The sequence below is a fragment of the Heptranchias perlo genome, chromosome 44 (genome assembly GCF_035084215.1).
Source record: "Heptranchias perlo isolate sHepPer1 chromosome 44, sHepPer1.hap1, whole genome shotgun sequence".
NCBI lineage: Eukaryota > Metazoa > Chordata > Chondrichthyes > Hexanchiformes > Hexanchidae > Heptranchias > Heptranchias perlo.
The window spans coordinates 7,569,755-7,589,222 of NC_090368.1; the positions used below are offsets into that span (position 1 = coordinate 7,569,755).

General features: G+C 52.7%; 1 protein-coding gene across 1 annotated transcript; it reads left to right on the forward strand.

Moving 5' to 3' along the window:
- The first annotated feature begins 799 nt into the window (after positions 1-799).
- On the forward strand, positions 800-18,715 carry LOC137306720 (ras-related protein Rab-11A-like). The gene is made up of 5 exons (XM_067976085.1): positions 800-996; positions 9,704-9,899; positions 12,295-12,488; positions 14,989-15,069; positions 17,038-18,715. Exons 1-5 carry the CDS (start codon positions 957-959, stop codon positions 17,172-17,174), a joined length of 648 nt encoding a protein of 215 aa, XP_067832186.1. The 5' UTR covers positions 800-956; the 3' UTR covers positions 17,175-18,715.
- Positions 18,716-19,468: the final 753 nt, after the last annotated feature.

Sequence of the window (19,468 nt, forward strand, 5' to 3'; positions counted from 1 at the left end):
GTGGACAGGTGTGAGCTGTGGACAGGTGAGCAGTGAACAGGTGAGGTGTGAGCAGTGGACAGGTGTGAGCAGGTGAGCAGTGAACAGGTGAGGTGTGAGCAGGTGAGGTGTGAGCAGTGGACAGGTGTGAGCAGGTGAGCAGTGAACAGGTGAGGTGTGAGCAGGTGAAGTGTGAGCAGTGGACAGGTGTGAGCAGGTGAGCTGTAGGCAGGTGTGAGCAAGTGAGCTGTGGACAGGTGAGGTGTGAGCAGGTGAGCAGTGGACAGGTGTGAGCAGGTGAGCAGTGAACAGGTGAGGTGTGAGCAGGTGAGCAGTGGACAGGTGAGGTGTGAGCAGTGGACAGGTGTGAGTAGGTGAGCAGTGGACAGGTGGAGTGTGAGCAGTGGACAGGTGAGCTGTCAACAGGTGTGAGCAGGTGTGAGCTGTGGACAGGTGGAGTGTGAGCAGGTGGAGTGTGAACTGTGAGCAGGTGAGCAGTGGACAGGTGAGGTGTGAGCAGGTGGAGTGTGAGCAGTGGACAGGTGTGAGCAGTGGACAGGTGAGGTGTGAGCAGGTGGAGTGTGAGCAGTGGACAGGTGTGAGCAGTGGACAGGTGGGGTGTGAGCAGGTGGAGTGTGAGCTGTGAGCAGGTGTGAGCTGTGGACAGGTGGGGTGTGAGCAGGTGGAGTGTGAGCAGGTGCAGTGTGAACTGTGGACAGGTGTGAGCAGTGGACAGGTGTGAGCTGTGGGTGTGTCCTCAGGCACCACTCTTACCTGTGGGGCAGGAACTGGTCGGACCTGAGTTCGTGCATTAAACACAAACACGCCCCGAAAGCAGGAAGAAAGCTGCGGGCGAGGGAGGGGCAGAGCCCGGGCAGTGAGACAGCTCCGAGACCGGGCCACCGAGCCGTGCGGAGGGGCTGCAGGACGCGACTGTCTCCCGGGACTGAGCTGGTTTTTCGGGGCTCGGCTGCAGGATGAGTTCGGCGGAGGACGATTACAGCTTCGTGTTTAAAGGTGAGCGGCCGGGGAGGCGGAGAGGAATCAGGGGGAGGTGACTGGAGTTAATGGCGGTTCCTGATCACAAACCCAACCTGCCCACTGATTCCAGACACTAACCGTGACCACTAACCAGTAATCCTAACCCTAATCCTAACCACTAACCAGTAATCCTAACCCTAATCCTAACCACTAACCAATAATCCTAACCCTAATCCTAACCACTAACCAATAATCCTAACCATAATCCTAACCACTAACCAGTAATCCTAACCCTAATCCTAACCACTAACCAATAATCCTAACCCTAATCCTAACCACGAACCAATAATCCTAACCCTAATCCGAACCACTAACCAATAATCCTAACCCTAATCCTAACAACTAACCAATAATCTTAACCCTAATCCTAACCACTAACCAATAATCCTAACCCTAATCCTAACCACCGACCAATAATCTTAACCCTAATCCTAACCACCGACCAATAATCTTAACCCTAATCCAAACCACCGACCAATAATCTTAACCCTAATCCTAACCACCGACCAATAATCTTAACACTAATCCTAACCACCGACCAATAATCTTAACCCTAATCCTAACCACTAACCCTAATCCGAACCACTAACCAATAATCTTAACCCTAATCCTAACCACTAACCAATAATCTTAACCCTAATCCTAACCACTAACCAATAATCTTAACCCTAATCCTAACGACCAATCAATTATCTTAACCCTAAACCTAACCACTAACCAATAATCTTAACCCTAATCCTAACCACTAACCAATAATCTTAACCCTAATCCTAACCACTAACCAATAATCTTAACCCTAATCCAAACTACCAACCAATTATCTTAACCCTAAACCTAACCACTAACCAATAATCTTAACCCCAATCCTAACCACTAACCAATAATCTTAACCCTAATCCTAACCACCAATCAATATTCTTAGCCCTAATCCTAACCACCGACCAATAATCTTAACCCTAATCCTAACCACCGACCAATAATCTTAACACTAATCCTAACCACCGACCAATAATCTTAACCCTAATCCTAACCACTAACCCTAATCCGAACCACTAACCAATAATCTTAACCCTAATCCAAATCACTAACCAATAATCTTAGCCCTAATCCTAACCACTAACCAATAATCTTAACCCTAATCCTAACCACTGACCAATAAATTTAAGCCTCGCCCTAAACACTAACCAATAATCTTAACCCTAATCCTAACCACTAACAAATAATCTTAACCCTAATCCTAATAACTAACCAATAATCTTAACCCTAATCCTAACCACTAACCAATAATCTTAACCCTAATCCTAAACATTAACCTTAACCACTAACCAATAATCTTAACCCGAATCCTAGATGCTAACCTTAACCACTAACCAATCATCTTAACCCTAATCCTAACCACTAACCCTAACCCTAACCACTAACCCCAACAATTAATCCTAACTAAACCCTAATCTTAACCCTTACCCCAACCCTTAACCATAAACAATGACCTTAACCCCAACCAGTAACCACTAATAACACCTTACCCTGAAGCCTAACCGCTAACCCCAGAACAAACCGCTAACCTTTAATAACCTCTAACCCTAACCTCTAACCCCGAATAACCTCTAACCCTAAACCGCCTGGTATCAATGGACACTCTGTTTCGTCAGTACGCCAAAATTTGCCTTTTAATAACTTTCCCGGTAACTTGCCCAAATGTGGGTTTAGACCCCGGCGCTGGGGTCCCCACCACAGCGGCAAATCGTCACCTGGCTGAGCACGGCGGTGGAAGGCCCCGGCCTGGGAGTCGGCAGCTATGCAACCGTGGAGGGCATCACGGGCGCGACCGAGCCGGCCTTTACCGCACTGCGCGGGCCCCTTTTTGAGAGAGAAGGCGACCGCCCGCCAGGTATAAGGCCTCCCCTCCCGGCGGCCTGGCTGGTCGGCACGTATTGGCCCTCACCGACCATGGCTGAGCTCGCCGATTCCAGCCGGTGGGGAGGTGGGCGGGGGTAGCGGCAGCCGGGGCTGTGGGTGAGGAGGAGGCGGCGGCGGCGGGAGAGCGGCCAGCTCCTGAGGGCTCACCGCAGGCCGCTTCCCACCGCTCGGTGGCTCGGTCAACCCCCGGCACAGTAGGCCTCAGGCTTTCCCCGTCAGGTGGAGCGATGGTGAAGAGGGAGGGAGCAGGGAGGGGAACTGGATCAGGAATGACTCATGATTTTGAATTCGAATAAGGCTTCAGTCAGCACAGCCTTTCGAAATGTGGCTTCAGCTTTTTTTTTCCGTAAAGCGAGTCCCGCCGAACAAGGTGCCATTGTGAGCCAGGTTCAGTGGGTGTAGCCCGGGATTGTACAGCTGTTAGTGTTGGCTTGATCCACAGGGCGTCAGATCACAGGCTGGGCACCTGCATGAGGCCGACTCAGCGCCAGAGAGAGAGAGAGAGAGGGAGAGATTAAATCATCGGAAACTCCCTCCACTCGCCGAGGAAAACTGAGGCTTAATGCCCAGTCTGTGCTAAATTGGCCGACCTCCGCCTCGCAGGGGGCAGGGTTAGCAAGGCGGGATCTCAGAGAGAATCTCCTACATATATAAATAAACCCCTCGATTAGATTCCAGCCTGTAACTCACTCCCGGGTATCTGTTATTCTATATATAAACCCCCCGAACCCCTCGATTAGATTCCAGCCTGTAACTCACTCCCGGGTATCTGTTATTCTATATATAAACCCCCCGAACCCCTCGATTAGATTCCAGCCTGTAACTCACTCCCGGGTATCTGTTATTCTATATATAAACCCCCCGAACCCCTCGATTAGATTCCAGTCTGTAACTCACTCCCGGGTATCTGTTATTCTATATATAAACACCCCGAACCCCTCGATTAGATTCCAGTCTGTAACTCACTCCCGGGTATCTGTTATTCTATATATAAACACCCCGAACCCCTCGATTAGATTCCAGTCTGTAACTCACTCCCGGGTATCTGTTATTCTATATATAAACCCCCCCGAACCCCTCGATTAGATTCCAGTCTGTAACTCACTCCCGGGTATCTGTTATTCTATATATAAACACCCCGAACCCCTCGATTAGATTCCAGTCTGTAACTCACTCCCGGGTATCTGTTATTCTATATATAAACACCCCGAACCCCTCGATTAGATTCCAGCCTGTAACTCACTCCCGGGTATCTGTTATTCTATAGAAAACCCCCCGAACCCCTCGATTAGATTCCAGCCTGTAACTCACTCCCGGGTATCTGTTATTCTATATATAAACCCCCCGAACCCCTCGATTAGATTCCAGCCTGTAACTCACTCCCGGGTATCTGTTATTCTATATATAAACACCCCGAACCCCTCGATTAGATTCCAGTCTGTAACTCACTCCCGGGTATCTGTTATTCTATATATAAACACCCCGAACCCCTCGATTAGATTCCAGCCTGTAACTCACTCCCGGGTATCTGTTATTCTATATATAAACCCCCCGAACCCCTCGATTAGATTCCAGCCTGTAACTCACTCCCGGGTATCTGTTATTCTATATATAAACCCCCCGAACCCCTCGATTAGATTCCAGTCTGTAACTCACTCCCGGGTATCTGTTATTCTATATATAAACCCCCCCGAACCCCTCGATTAGATTCCAGCCTGTAACTCACTCCCGGGTATCTTTTTTTACATAAAATTACATAGAATTTACAGCACAGAAACAGGCCATTCGGCCCCACTGGTCCATGCTGGTGTTTATGCTCCACACGAGCCTCCTCCCTCCCTACTTCATCTCACCCTCTCCCCCTCTCCTATTCCTTTCTCCCTCATGTGTTTATCGAGCTTCCCCTTAAATCCATCTCTGTTATTCCCCTCAATCACTCCATGTGGGAGTGAGTTCCACATTCTCACCACTCTCTGGGTAAAGAAGTTTCTCCTGAATTCCCGATTGGATTTATTAGTGACTCTCTTATATTTATGGCCCCCTAGTTCTGGTCTCCCCCACAAGTAGAAACATCTCCTCTACGTCTACCCTATCGAACCCCTTTCATAATCTTAAAGCCCTCTATCAGGTCACCCCTCAGCCTTCTCTTTTCTAGAGAAAAGAGCCCCAGCCTGTTCAGCCTTTCCTGATAGTTATAAACCTCTCAGTTCTGGTATCATCCTTGTAAATCTTTTTTGCACCTTCTCCAGTGCCTCTATATCCTTTTTATAATATGGAGACCGGAACTGTTTGCAATACTCCAAGTGTGGTCTAACCAAGATTCTATACAAGTTTAACATAACTTCTCTGCTTTTCAATTCTCTCCCTCTAGAAATGAACCCCAGTGCTTGATTTGCCTTTTTATGGCCTTATTAACCAGCTTTTATAAATACTTTTAGTGATTTGTGTATCTGTACCCCCAGATCCCTCTGCTCCTCTCCCCCATTTAGACTCTTATTATCCGAGCAGTGTGTGGCCTCCTTATTCTTCCTACCAAAATGCATCACCTCACACTTATTAATATTGAAATTAATTTGCCAAATACACGCCCATTCTGCAAGTGTATTAATGTCTTCCTGTATTTTGTCGCAGTCCTCCTCGGTATTAACTACGCCCCTAAAATTTGGTGTCGTCCGCAAACGTGGAAATTATACTTCAGATTCCCGAGTTGAAATAGTTAGTGGCGAACGACAGTGGTCCCAGCACCGATCCCTGTGGAACACCACTTCCCACCTTTTACCAGTCTGAGTCGCTACCCTTAACACCCACTCTCTGTTTTCTGTTCTGCAGCCAACTTGCTATCCATTCTGCTACCTGTCCCCTGACTCCGCATGCTCTGACCTCAGTCACGAGTCTACAATGTGGCACCTTATTGAAAATCCAAATATATATCTTTTTACTTCAAAATATATTTTATTCCACAAAATGCAGCAAAACAAAGCAACGCATATCTCATTCTTACAATTTTAAAACACAGTACATATCTTCGAATACATTCTGTACAATACAGGCCTTACACGGTGGTCTCTCCCCACAGAGCCTTTGCGTAGGCCGCACCTCACTTCAGTGCGTCCCGCAGCACGTACTCCTGGACCTTGGAGCGTGCAACACTCGGCCGTGGACAGCTCCTTCAGCTGGAAGGCCAGCAGGTTTCGGACGGGCCAAAGGGCCTCCTTCACCGAGTTGGTGGTCTCCCAGCCGCAGGTGATGTCCGTCCCGGGGAACAGCCCGTAGAGCTCGGCGTCCTGCGTTACTGAACTGTTGGGGATGAACCGGGACAGACCCCAACACATCTCTGTCCGCACCCTCTGCGCGAAGGGGGCAGCCCATCAGGAGGGGGGCGGTGATCTCCTCCCCGCCGCCGAGGGCAGCTCGCGGTGGCGCTGATGCTCCCTGCATGTTGGAAGGACCGCACTGGGAGGGACCTTCTCACCACCATCCAGGCCGCGTCCCGGCGGTCAGTTCTGGGGACGAGACGTCCTGCCAAATGGTATCGACCGTCTGGTCAGGGAAGAAACCCATCGAGTCCACCCTCTCCGTTCCTTGCAGGACTCTTAGAACGTTTCGTGTCGACCGCTGTCTGACGGCCTTGCGGTCGAAGGGGTTCCTCCTCAGGAACTTCTCCACCTGGGACAGGTTGGGGTGGACGGTCCAGCTGGACAGGACGTCCTGCGCCTGCTCGACCAGCGTGGTCAGATCCAGCCTTCTCAGTGAGTTGGACAGGTAGAAACTCAGCAAGTAGAGACACTTGGTGTTTGCGTACTTGGGCTGTACACACGTCCTGAGGCAGCCACACACAAAGGTGGCCATCAGGATCAGAGCGGAGTTGGGGACGCTTTGTCTGGAGTCTTGTACACGGTGGCCCTGCGGACATGTTCGACCTCGGACCTCCAGACAAAATGATAGACAGCTCGGGGGACAGTGACAGCGGAGCTGAGGAGAACGGGCCAGACCCTGACCACGTAGAGTACCTTGCACCTTATCACCAGGTTCCTGCCGGTTATGGAGAGGGATCGCCCCACCCACATGCCGAGCTTCTGTTTGGCCTTGGAGATCCACTCCTCCCAGTTCTTTGTGCAGGCCAGGGGCCTCTCGAACCAGATCCCCAGCATCTTCAGGTAGTCGGACCCGACGGTGAAAGGGACAAAGGATCGGGTCTCCCACCTGCCAAAGAACATGGCCTCGCAGTCACTTCGGTTCACTCTGGCCCCCGAGGCCAGCTCGAAACGATCGCAGATGCCCATCAGTCTGTGAACCGACCGCTGATCGGAGCAGAAGACGGTGACGTCGTCCATGTACGGGGAGGCCTTAACCTGAGAGCCTCCGCTGCCTGGGATCGTCACCGCCCCCCCCGATACCTGCGTCCTTCCTGATGGACGCGGCAAACGGCTCGATACAACACATGAACAAGACTGCGGAGAGAGGGCAGCCTTGCCTGACTCCAGATCTGATAGGAGAGCTCTCCGACTCCCACCCGTTGATTAGGACTGCGCTATAATTGTCCGCGTCGAGCAGTCGGATCCAATCGCGGATTCCCTCCCCAAACCCCATTTTGGAGAGCACGTCCATCGTGTACGTGTGGGATATTCTGCCGAAGGCTTTCTCCTGGTCCAGGTTGATGAGGCAGGTGTTCACCCTCCCTGTCCTACATTACCCCTGGTCTATCCTCTCTGTTACTTCTTGATTAGATTCCAGCCTGTAACTCACTCCCGGGTATCCGTTATTCTATATATAAACCCCCCGAACCCCTCGATTAGATTCCAGCCTGTAACTCACTCCCGGGTATCTGTTATTCTATATATAAACCCCCCCGAACCCCTCGATTAGATTCCAGCCTGTAACTCACTCCCGGGTATCTGTTATTCTATATATAAACCCCCCCGAACCCCTCGATTAGATTCCAGCCTGTAACTCACTCCCGGGTATCTGTTATTCTATATATAAACCCCCCGAACCCCTCGATTAGATTCCAGCCTGTAACTCACTCCCGGGTATCTGTTATTCTATATATAAACCCCCCGCACCCCTCGATTAGATTCCAGCCTGTAACTCACTCCCGGGTATCTGTTATTCTGTATATAAACCCCCTGAACCCCTCGATTAGATTAGAAATATAGAAACAGAAAATAGGAGCAGGAGTAGGCCATTCGGCCCTTCGAGCCTGCTCCCCCATTCAATATGATCATGGCTGATCCTCTATCTCAATATCATATTCCCGCTCTCTCCCCATACCCCTTGATGCTTTTTGTGTCTAGAAATCTATCCAGCTCCTTCTTAAATATATTCAGTGACTTGGCCTCCACAGCCTTCTGTGGTAGAGAATTCCACAGGTTCACCACCCTCTGAGAGAAGAAATTTCTCCTCATCTCAGTCCTAAATATCCGACCACGAACCCTGAGACTGTGACCCCTCGTTCTGGACCCCCCAGCCAGGGGAAACATCCTCCCTGCATCCAGTCTGTCTAGCCCTGACAGAATTTTATATGTTTCAATGAGATCCCCTCTCATTCTCCTAAACTCGAGTGAATACAGGCCGAGTCGACCCAATCTCTCCTCATACGACAGTCCTGCCATCCCAGGGATCAGTCTGGTGAACCTTCGCTGCACTCCCTCCATGGCAACTATATCCTTTCTTAGGTAAGGAGACCAAAACTGCACACAATACTCCAGGTGTGGTCTCACCAAGGCCCTGTATAACTGCAGTAAGACATCCTTGCTCCTGTACTCAAATCCTCTTGCAATGAAGGCCAACATACCATTTGCCTTCCTAACTGCTTGCTGCACCTGCATGTTTGCTTTCAGTGACTGGTGTACAAGGACACCCAGGTCCCTTTGTACATCAACATTTCCCAATCTATCACCATTTAAATAATACTCTGCCTTTCTGTTTTTCCTTCCAAAGTGGATAACTTCACATTTATCCACATTATACTGCATCTGCCATGTTCTTGCCCACTCACTCAACTTGTCTAAATCGCCTTGAAGCCTCTTCGCATCCTCCTCACAACTCATGATCCCACCTAGTTTTGTGTCGTCAGCAAACTTGGAAATATTACATTTGGTTCCCTCATCCAGATCATTGATATATATTGTGAATAGCTGGGGCCCAAGCACTGATCCCTGCGGCACCCCACTTCTGAAAATCCAAATAAATCACATCCACTGCTTCTCCCTTATCTATTCTACCAGTTACATCCTCAAAAAACTCCAGGAGGTTTGTCAAACATGATTTCCCTTTCATAAATCTATGTTGACTTTGTCTAATCCCGTTGATATTTTCTAAGTGTCCTGTTATCACATCCTTTATAATAGACTCTAGCATTTTCCCTACTACTGATGTTAGGCTAACCGGTCTGTAGTTCCCTGTTTTTACTCTCCCTCCGTTTTTAAATAGTGGGGTTACATTTGCCACCCTCCAATCTGCAGGAAGTTCCATAATCTATAGAATTTTGGAAGATGACAACTAGTGCATCCACTATTTCAATGGCTACCTCTTTTAGTACTCTGGGATGCAGATTATCAGGCCCTGGGGATTTATCGGCTTTCAGTCCCATTAATTTCTCCAGCACTTTTTTTACCAATACTAATTTCCTTTAATTCCTCCCTCTCACTAGACCCTTGGTTCCCCAGTATTTCTGGGAAGTTATTTGTGTTCTCTTCCGTGAAGATTCTGGCCTGTAACTCACTCCCGTTGTCCATGACTGTGCCTTGTTCTTTATTCCCAGTGGTGCTGATCGGAGAGTCAGGCGTCGGAAAGAGTAACCTCCTCTCCCGTTTCACCCGCAACGAGTTCAACCACGACAGCAGGACAACGATCGGCGTGGAGTTCTCCACCCGCAGTGTCATGGTGGACGGCGTGACGGTCAAGACGCAGATCTGGGACACGGCAGGATTGGAGCGCTATCGCGCCATCACCTCCGCGTACGTACCCGCCCGTGCACCCCGCACCCACCGGGCGCAGTCTATCCCGCCTCTGCCCACTGCCGGGCGGGATACGCGCATTGTCGCATTGGCGGCCTCTCTCCCCTCCAGCCTCCCCTCACAACCCTTTCTCGTCTCACCGGTTTCCAGCTGTGGCTCAGTGATGTGAAAGATCCCACGGCCACTATTGGAAGAAGAGCAGGGGGGAGTTCTCCCCGGTGTCCTGGGCCGATATTTATCCCTCAACAAACATCACTAAAAAACAGACGATCTGGTCTTGTTTGATACTCAGTTTAAGTCTCATCCAAAAGACAAACACCTTCGACACTCCCTCAGTACTGGCACTGGGACTGTTGGCCTGGATTTTGTGCTCAAGTGTCTGGAGCGGGGATTGAACCCGCAACCGTCTAGGTCCAAAGGCAAGTGTGCTACCCACTGAGCCACATCTTACCCGTTGTCCACAGACACAATATTTCAGTCATTATCCACGGACGATGTAAATTTGTGCCCAACCTGCAAGTCTGGTCCTCGTCAACAAAGAAGTAAACTCACCCGAAAATCTCCTTTGCATCTTTCTCAGGGAGAAGTGGAGACACGTGACAAAGAGAGCCTCCCAAACCTGTTTGGGTGTGTGTGTGGCAACAACACCAACCTGCATTTATATAGCGCCTTTAATGTAGTAAAACGTCCCCAAGGTGCTCCACGGGATTGTAAATCAGACAAAATTTGACACCGAGCCACATAAGGAGATATCAGGACAGGTGACCAAAAGCTCGGTCAAAGAGGTAGGTTTTAAGGAGCGTCTTAAAGGAGGAGAGAGAGGCGGAGAGGTTTAGGGAGGGAATTCCAGAGCTCAGGGCCCGGGCGGCTGAAGGCACGGCCGCCAATGGTGGAGCGATGGAAATCGGGGGATGGGCAAGAGGCCAGAATTGGAGGAACGCAGAGATCTCGGAGGGTTGTAGGGGCTGGAGGAGGTTACAGAGATAGCGAGGGACGAGGGCCACGGAGGGATTTGAACACGAGGATGAGAATTTTAAAATCGAGGCGTTCCCGGACCGGGAGCCAATGTCGGTCAGCGAGCACAAGTGGTGATGGGTGAACGGGACTCAGTGCGAGTTAGGATACGGGGGCAGCAGAGTTTTGATTGAACTCAAGTTTATCGAAGGTGTGACAGGGGAGGCCGGGCCGGAGACTCCAGGGCCAATCCTGGAGGGTTGGCAACCCCATTAACGAGCGTTGTTGGAGTGGAGCCTCTTTGACCAAGCTTTTGGTCACCTGTCCTAATATCTCCTCATGTGGCTCGGTGTCAAATTTTGTCTGATTTACACTCCTGTGAAGGGTCTTGGGGACGTTTTACTACGTTAAAGGCGCTATATAAATGCAGGTTGCTGTTGAAAGAGCAGCACGACCTCAGTGTAGTCACTGTTGTGCTGTAGGAAACGCGGCAGCCAATTTGCGCACAGCAAGATCCCACAAACAGCAATGTGATAAATGACCACATCATCTGTATTTAGTGATGTTGGTCGAGGGATAAATATCGGCCCCAGGACACCGGGGAGAACTCCCCCCTGCTCTTCTTCCAATAGTGGCCGTGGGATCTTTTACATCCACCCGAGAGTGTTTATCCAGTGACCCCCTTGCTGGAAAGTTTGCAGGGTGGGCCAGCCCAGGCCGCTGTGGGGGAGGTACTGTCCTGGGAGAGGGGCAGGGACCCTTCCCCAGGGAAAATTTTAACACTTTGGGAGGGGAGAACATTTTGGGAGTGAGATACACGAGATGAGAGGAACGCTCCAAGGCTTTTGTCTCATGAGTAGAGGCCGCCAACTGGTTGGACAAGGTTTCGTCACATGACCCCTTCCCGCACAATCCCGCCATTGATCGCCCGACCTGTCCATCTCACGGAGCCCCGCCCCCACACTCTCCAGCCATTGGTCGCCCGACATGTCCATCTCACGGAGCCCCGCCCCCACACTCTCCCGCCATTGGTCGCCCGACATGTCCATCTCTGGAGCCCCTTCCCCCCCCACACTCTCCGGCCATTGGTCGCCCGCCACGTCCATCTCGCGGACCCCCGCCTTCCCACAGCCAATCGGAAAGCAAAGAGACGCTCCGTTACGCGATTGGATGATTCTTGGCTGTCAATTAAACGGACTTTTTCCGGTAAGTCCAATATTTTAACGACAAATAACAAACAGAATTGAAGAAAAAACAATTCTTTAGCCCCCGCCCCCATCCCCGCTATGATTTTACTCCCGGGTTTTGCACCCAGCTGCGTCCTGGGGATTAATCTTCAATTTCTGGAGACTCCAGGGCCAATCCTGGAGGGTTGGCAACCCCATTAACGAGCGTTGTTGGAGTGGAGCCTGTTTGACGAGGCCGCATCTGGTTCCCACAGGTATTACCGAGGGGCAGTGGGGGCTCTCCTGGTCTACGACATCTCCAAACACCTGACGTACGAGAGCGTGGAGCGCTGGCTGAACGAGCTGCTGGACCATGCAGACAACAACCTGGTGGTGATGCTGGTGGGGAACAAGACGGACCTGAGCGAGATGCGAGCGGTCCCCGTCGAGGAGGGCAAGTCCTTTGCAGGTAAATTCAGCCCCGAGCGCCGGGGGGAGGGGCGACTTGTGGCCAACGAGGGGCTCTGGGCTGGGATTGAGGGTGGGCGCTAGAGGTGAAAGGTCAGTGTTCTCATACAATACACGCCTTGGATTTCCCTGTCTCATCACTGACCAGTGCTGACCCATAGAGTCCCTCCTGTCCATCACTGACCAGTGCTGACCCATAGAGTCCCTCCTGTCTCATCACTGACCAGTACTGACCCATAGAGTCCCTCCTGTCCATCACTGACCAGTACTGACCCATAGAGTCCCTCCTGTCTCATCACTGACCAGTACTGACCCGTAGAGTCCCTCCTGTCTCATCACTGACCAGTACTGACCCATAGAGTCCCTCCTGTCTCATCACTGACCAGTACTGACCCGTAGAGTCCCTCCTGTCCAATCACTAACCAGTACTGACCCATAGAGTCCCTCCTGTCCATCACTGACCAGTACTGACCCATAGAGTCTCTCCTGTCCATCACTGACCAGTACTGACCCATAGAGTCCCTCCTGTCTCATCACTGACCAGTACTGACCCGTAGAGGGGGTGAAGATGGGGGGACGGAGGGGGTGAAGATGGGGGAGGAGTGGGGGTGAAGATGGGGGAGAGGGAGTGAAGAGGGGGGAATGGGGGTGAAGATGGGGGGATGGAGGGGGTGAAGAGGGGGAATGGGGGAGAAGATGGGGGGATGGAGGGGGTGAAGATGTGGGGGGAGTGGGGGTGAAGATGTGGGGGGAGTGGGGGTGAAGATGTGGGAGGAGTGGGGGTGAAGATGGGGGATGGAGGGAGGTGAAGGTGGGGGAGAGGGGGTGAAGGTGGGGGAGGATGGGGGAGTGGGGATGAAGATGGGGGGAGTGGGGATGAAGATGGGGGGATGGAGGGGGGTGAAGGTGGGGGAGAGGGGGTGAAGATGGGGGGACGGAGGGGAGGGGATGAAGGTGGGGAGAGGGGGTGAAGGTGGGGGGAGTGGGGATGAAGATGGGGGGAGTGGGGATGAAGATGGGGGGATGGAGGGGGGTGAAGGTGGGAAGAGGGGGTGAAGGTGGGGAGAGGGGGTGAAGGTGGGGGGAGTGGGGATGAAGATGGGGGGATGGAGGGGGGTGAAGGTGGGGGAGAGGGGGTGAAGATGGGGGGACGGAGGGGAGGGGATGAAGGTGGGGAGAGGGGGTGAAGGTGGGGGGAGTGGGGATGAAGATGGGGGGAGTGGGGATGAAGATGGGGGGACGAGGGGGGTGAAGGTGGGGGAGGGGGTGAAGGTGGGGAGAGGGGGTGAAGGTGGGGGAGGGGCTGGGTGGCCTCCGATGGTAATATTGGAACCTGTGGACTGACGAGTTGAGCTGCAATGGTCCCATTTGTTTCCCGGTACATTCCTGTGTTCACAACACTGTTCAAAGCCGATTCATACCAACCCCACCCCTTGGTAACGAGAACGATTCGTCTCCACCTCACCATCGACACTGGAATAACCAGTTTGACACCGATCCTTTTCCAACCGACTCGGAGCGACCAATCACTGAGGGGAGCTGAGGAGAAATGTTTTCCCCCAGAGGGCGGTGGGGGTCTGGAACTCACTGCCCGAGAGGGTGGGAGAGGCAGAAACCCTCAACTCATTTACAAAGTACCTGGATGTGCACTACGTAACCCACAGGGCTACGGACCAAGAGCTGGAAAGTGGGATTAGGCTGGGTGGCTCTTTTTCGGCCAGCATGGTCACGATGGGCAGAATGGCCTCCCTCTGTGCCATCTCTAACCCCTCCCCCCTCCCCCCTCCCCCTCCCCGTGCTGATCTACACCAGTGATTGCCATAGTTGGGGGGGTCACCAGGTTGTATTTAGATAAAGGGTGCCCTTCAGCCCATCATGGCAGGGCACGATCCTCACCCATTGCTTGGAGGCAAAGTCCCTGCCCCACCTCATTCAGAAGGCTGGCCCTCTCCTCACCACCCCCCCCACATCCCAAATGGCCTGAGGGCTGAAACTCCACGATCTACTGACCTGGGCCCAAAAGCCCACCCCCAATACCACAGTTACCCTGAGGCCTGAGGCCGGCTGGGGTCAACTGGGCATCTCCACGGAAGGGGGCACAAGTCCTGCTTCCCTCCACCCCCCGCCCCCCCCCCACGCCCCAACCAAGTGGTCGGGGGGAGAGGGGAGGCGAGGGGGTGGAGAAACCCAGGCCGCATCGCGTGGAATCCAAACGACCTCCATTCCGGGGGCAATAAATGCCAGTTGTAGTTGTGATCGTTGCGATGCCGCCCGTAGTCGAACATCCTCCTGGGTTCTCAACGTGAGGAACGGCCGCTTGGACAAAGTGCCGGAGGGGGGGGGGGTTAAAGCCGGTGTCCATGGGCCTGGACCCCAGCGAGGGCGGGAGGGGGGTTCGGTGAGAGGGGTAACGCCCGGGACGGGTTAGGGTCCCCTGCGTCGGCCACCCGGAGCGAGACCGTTGCGATTTTTGCTTTGCCTTCCCTTGCTTGTTTTCGCAGAGAAGCACAAGATGCTTTTCATGGAGACGTCTGCACTTGACTCGACCAACGTGGAGCCTGCCTTTCAGACGGTGATCACAGGTGCGTAGCTAAGTAACCGAGCCGTTAACCGCCATCTCCCCCACCGCCCCCAGCTTCCCGTCGGGCCTGTCCCGGTTGCCGCGGTTACTGCCTGGTTTCAGCACCAGCGGAGGTAGGGCCTGGGCCTGGGCCTCACACTCGGCCGAACAGGCCTCGTTTACCAAGTGAGGGTAGAACTCAAGGCTGAGATGGAGAGATTTCAGTTGGGTAAGGTTATCAAGGGCAATGGAGCAAAGACGGGGAAATGGAGTTGAGGTACAGATCAGCCATGATCTGATTGGAATGGTGGAACTGGCTCGAGGGGCTGAATGGCCTCCTCCTGTTCCCATGTAGGACCCCTGCCACCCTTCCGTATTGCAGGGAATCTATTCGTCTTTCCATTAGCGGTGGGTGTTGCAGGAGGCATTAATAAGGAGGAGGGGACGGTAACATTTATTTCAGAGGTATATTCCGATGTCTGGAATTGCCCCATCGCTGCTCGTGCTCCTCTTCCACAAGGGTCTTAACCTAATTTTGGAGGCCTCAGTAAGATGGACGGTTGCACGTCTGAGGTGCATCAGTCGGAGGTCCAGACTCTCCCCATTCAGCAACTCAGTTCGTTCAGGCAAACACCACCTGCTTCATGGGAGAGTTAGGGGACTGGAGGGATGGGCTTTGATGGGAGAGTTAGGGGACTGGAGGGATGGGATTCGATGGGAGAGTGAGGGGACTGGAGGGATGGGATTCGATGGGGGAGTTAGGGGACTGGAGGGATGGGATTCGATGGGAGAGTTAGGGGACTGGAGGGATGGGATTCGATGGGGGAGTTAGGGGACTGGAGGGATGGGATTCGATGGGAGAGTTAGGGGAATGCTGGAATATGGGATTAGAGTAGACAGGGCTGATGGCTGGCGCGGACACGATGGGCCGAAGGGCCTCTATCCGTGCTGTATGACTCTATGACTCTATGACTGGAGGGATGGGCTTCGATGGGGGAGTTGGGGACTGGAGGGAGGGGCTTTGATGGGAGAGTTGGGGGACTGGAGGGATGGGCTTCGATGGGGGAGTTAGGGGACTGGAGGGATGGGCTTTGAGGGGAGAGTTGGGGGACTGGAGGGAGGGGCTTCGATGGGGGACTGGAGGGATGGGCTTCAATGGGGGAGTTAGGGGACTGGAGGGATGGGCTTTGATGGGAGAGTTAGGGGACTGGAGGGATGGGATTCGATGGGAGAGTTGGGGGACTGGAGGGATGGGATTCGATGGGAGAGTTAGGGGACTGGAGGGATGGGCTTCGATGGGAGAGTTGGGGGACTGGAGGGATGGGATTCGATGGGAGAGTTAGGGGACTGGAGGGATGGGCTTCGATGGGAGAGTTAGGGGACTGGAGGGATGGGCTTCGATGGGAGAGTTAGGGGACTGGAGTGATGGGATTCGATGGGAGAGTTAGGGGACTGGAGGGAGGGGCTTCGATGGGAGAGTTAGGGGACTGGAGGGATGGGATTCGATGGGAGAGTTAGGGGACTGGAGGGAGGGGCTTCGATGGGAGAGTTAGGGGACTGGAGGGATGGGATTCGATGGGAGAGTTGGGGAATGGAGGGATGGGCTTCGATGGGAGAGTTAGGGGACTGGAGGGATGGGATTCGATGGGAGAGTTAGGGGACTGGAGGGAGGGGCTTCGATGGGAGAGTTAGGGGACTGGAGGGATGGGATTCGATGGGAGAGTTAGGGGACTGGAGGGATGGGATTCGATGGGAGAGATGGGGGACTGGAGGGATGGGCTTCGATGGGAGAGTTGGGGAATGGAGGGAGGGGATTCGATGGGAGAGATGGGGGACTGGAGGGATGGGCTTCGATGGGAGAGTTGGGGAATGGAGGGAGGGGCTTCGATGGGAGAGTTAGGGGACTGGAGGGATGGGATTCGATGGGAGAGTTGGGGAATGGAGGGATGGGCTTCCCTTGCCCTTGACTTCTTTTCTCTTCCATCTGTAGAAATCTTCCACCGACGGTCTCAGAATCGGGGGAACAAACAAGCCATCAACAGCGTTTCTCTCGCCACGAACAGCTTCTCTAACGAGGGGGCGACAACAGAGGCCGCGACGAAGAAACCGTGTTGCCAAAACTTGTGACTTGCTGCAGGAGACGGATCCCGAACACCGGGTCGGGTCGCCCGTACCGTATTATCCAGTGTATGAGTCGCCCACTCCTTCCCCCCCCCCACTCTCTTTCCCACCCCCCCACCCCTCCCCCTTAGTCCAACGTCCATACTTCGGTTCCGCTGCAATTTTCCACCACGAGGGGAAAGGTCGCCCTCACTATCAACCGTGAGGGTCCGGCACGTAATTACTGTTGAGCAATCCCAATCCAGTTCCTCATTGACATGGATCCCAGGAAACTCGCTACCAATGGGACAGTGTAGAGGGAGCTTTACTCTGTATCTAACCCGTGCTGTACCTGCCCTGGGAGTGTTTGACGGGACAGTGTAGAGGGAGCTTTATTCTGTATCTAACCCTGTACCTGCCCTGGGAGTGTTTGACGGGACAGTGTAGAGGGAGCTTTACTCTGTATCTAACCCTGTACCTGCCCTGGGAGTGTTTGATGGGACAGTGTAGAGGGAGCTTTACTCTGTATCTAACCCTGTACCTGCCCTGGGAGTGTTTGATGGGACAGTGTAGAGGGAGCTTTACTCTGTATCTAACCCGTGCTGTACCTGCCCTGGGAGTGTTTGATGGGACAGTGTAGAGAGAGCTTCACTCTGTATCTAACCCGTGCTGTACCTGCCCTGGGAGTGTTTGATGGGACAGTGTAGAGGGAGCTTTACTCTGTATCTAACCCTGTACCTGCCCTGGGAGTGTTTGATGGGACAGTGTAGAGGGAGCTTACTCTGTATCTAACCCTGTACCTGCCCTGGGAGTGTTTGATGGGACAGTGTAGAGGGAGCTTTACTCTGTATCTAACCCGTGCTGTACCTGCCCTGGGCGTGTTTGACGGGACAGTGTAGAGGGAGCTTTACTCTGTATCTAACCCTGTACCTGCCCTGGGAGTGTTTGGGTCAATAATGAAGAAGCAGATTTCCTCTGTGCCACATGGGGGAGATGGGCTCATGATTTAGTTGCACTGAAATCTGCCGCTCCTCAGGGGAACATCGTCTCCCTCCCCCGCTCTTCAAAACGGCAGCTGGTCCACGCAACCTACCAGGCCGAGGGGAGGGGATGGGAGACGTGGGGAGAGGAGAGGAGAGGGGTGGAATGGGAGGAGAGGGATAGATTCGTAGCCCATACCCCATGAAGGGGCTTCCCTTTTTGGGTAAATTCCACCTGAACATTGTCTGTAGAGAACGTAGAGACTGTTATTGTTTGCAAAACTTATTGGTTCGGAGAGATTGCGTGGCCTTTGACCCCGGGTCACCTGACATTGACAGGGGAGGCCCTTGAGTTAAGACCCGTGTCTATGTCCCTTTCGCTGAAGGATGGACGGAGAACAATCCCAAAACCGGGAAAATCCCAGAATCCCAGGCAGTAATGATGGAGCTTGACTTATTGGCCTAGATTTTCCAGCCCAGAGCTGTCTCTGGGAAAGGTTGGGGACGATTAAAACATTAATATATTTGGAGATATTTTAATGGGTTGTTTTTTGTTGTGGGTGAAGTAATAAAACTAATTTCTTCTCAGTTGTGGTTTTTCTATCCTGAACGCTGCTCTCTGTGTCTGCTTATTTTCAGCCCTCCCTAAGGGCCTAGTAAGTAAATTTACTCCCTGAGTGAGCCTGACCAAGTGGGCCTCGGGTAGGACTGCGAGCCTCTGCTCAATTCGCTCTGCCAATGGCTAGCAAGGAAATTTACTCCCTGGTGCCATGAGTCACCCACTTACTCGATCAAAACCCCTCATATAGTTTTGAATACCTCTATTGGGTCTCTCTGAGGAGAACTATCCCAGCTTCTCCAGTCTCTTCACGTAACTGAAGTCCCCCATCCCTGGTATCATCCTGGTAAATCTCCTCTGCACCCTCTCCAAGGCCTTGACATCCTTCCCAAAGTGTGGTGCCCAGAATCGGACACAATACTCCAGCTGAGGCCTAACCAGTGATTTGTAAAGGTTTAGCATGACTTCCTTGTTTTTGTATTCAATGCCCCTATTTACAAAGCCAAGTATCCCATACACTATCTTAATCGCCTTATCATCAACTTGCCCTGCCACCTTCAAAGATTTGTGAAAAAGCACCACCCAGGTCCCTCTGCTCTTGCGGTGCTGGTGGTGGTGAGCCGCCTTCTTGAACCGCTGCAGTCCGTGTGGTGAAGGTTCTCCCACAGTGCTGTTAGGAAGGGAGTTCCAGGATTTATGTGGCTGGTCCAGTTAAGTTTGTTGATGGTGGGGCATTTGGCAATGGTAGTGCCATTGAATGTCAAGGGGAGGTGGTTAGACTC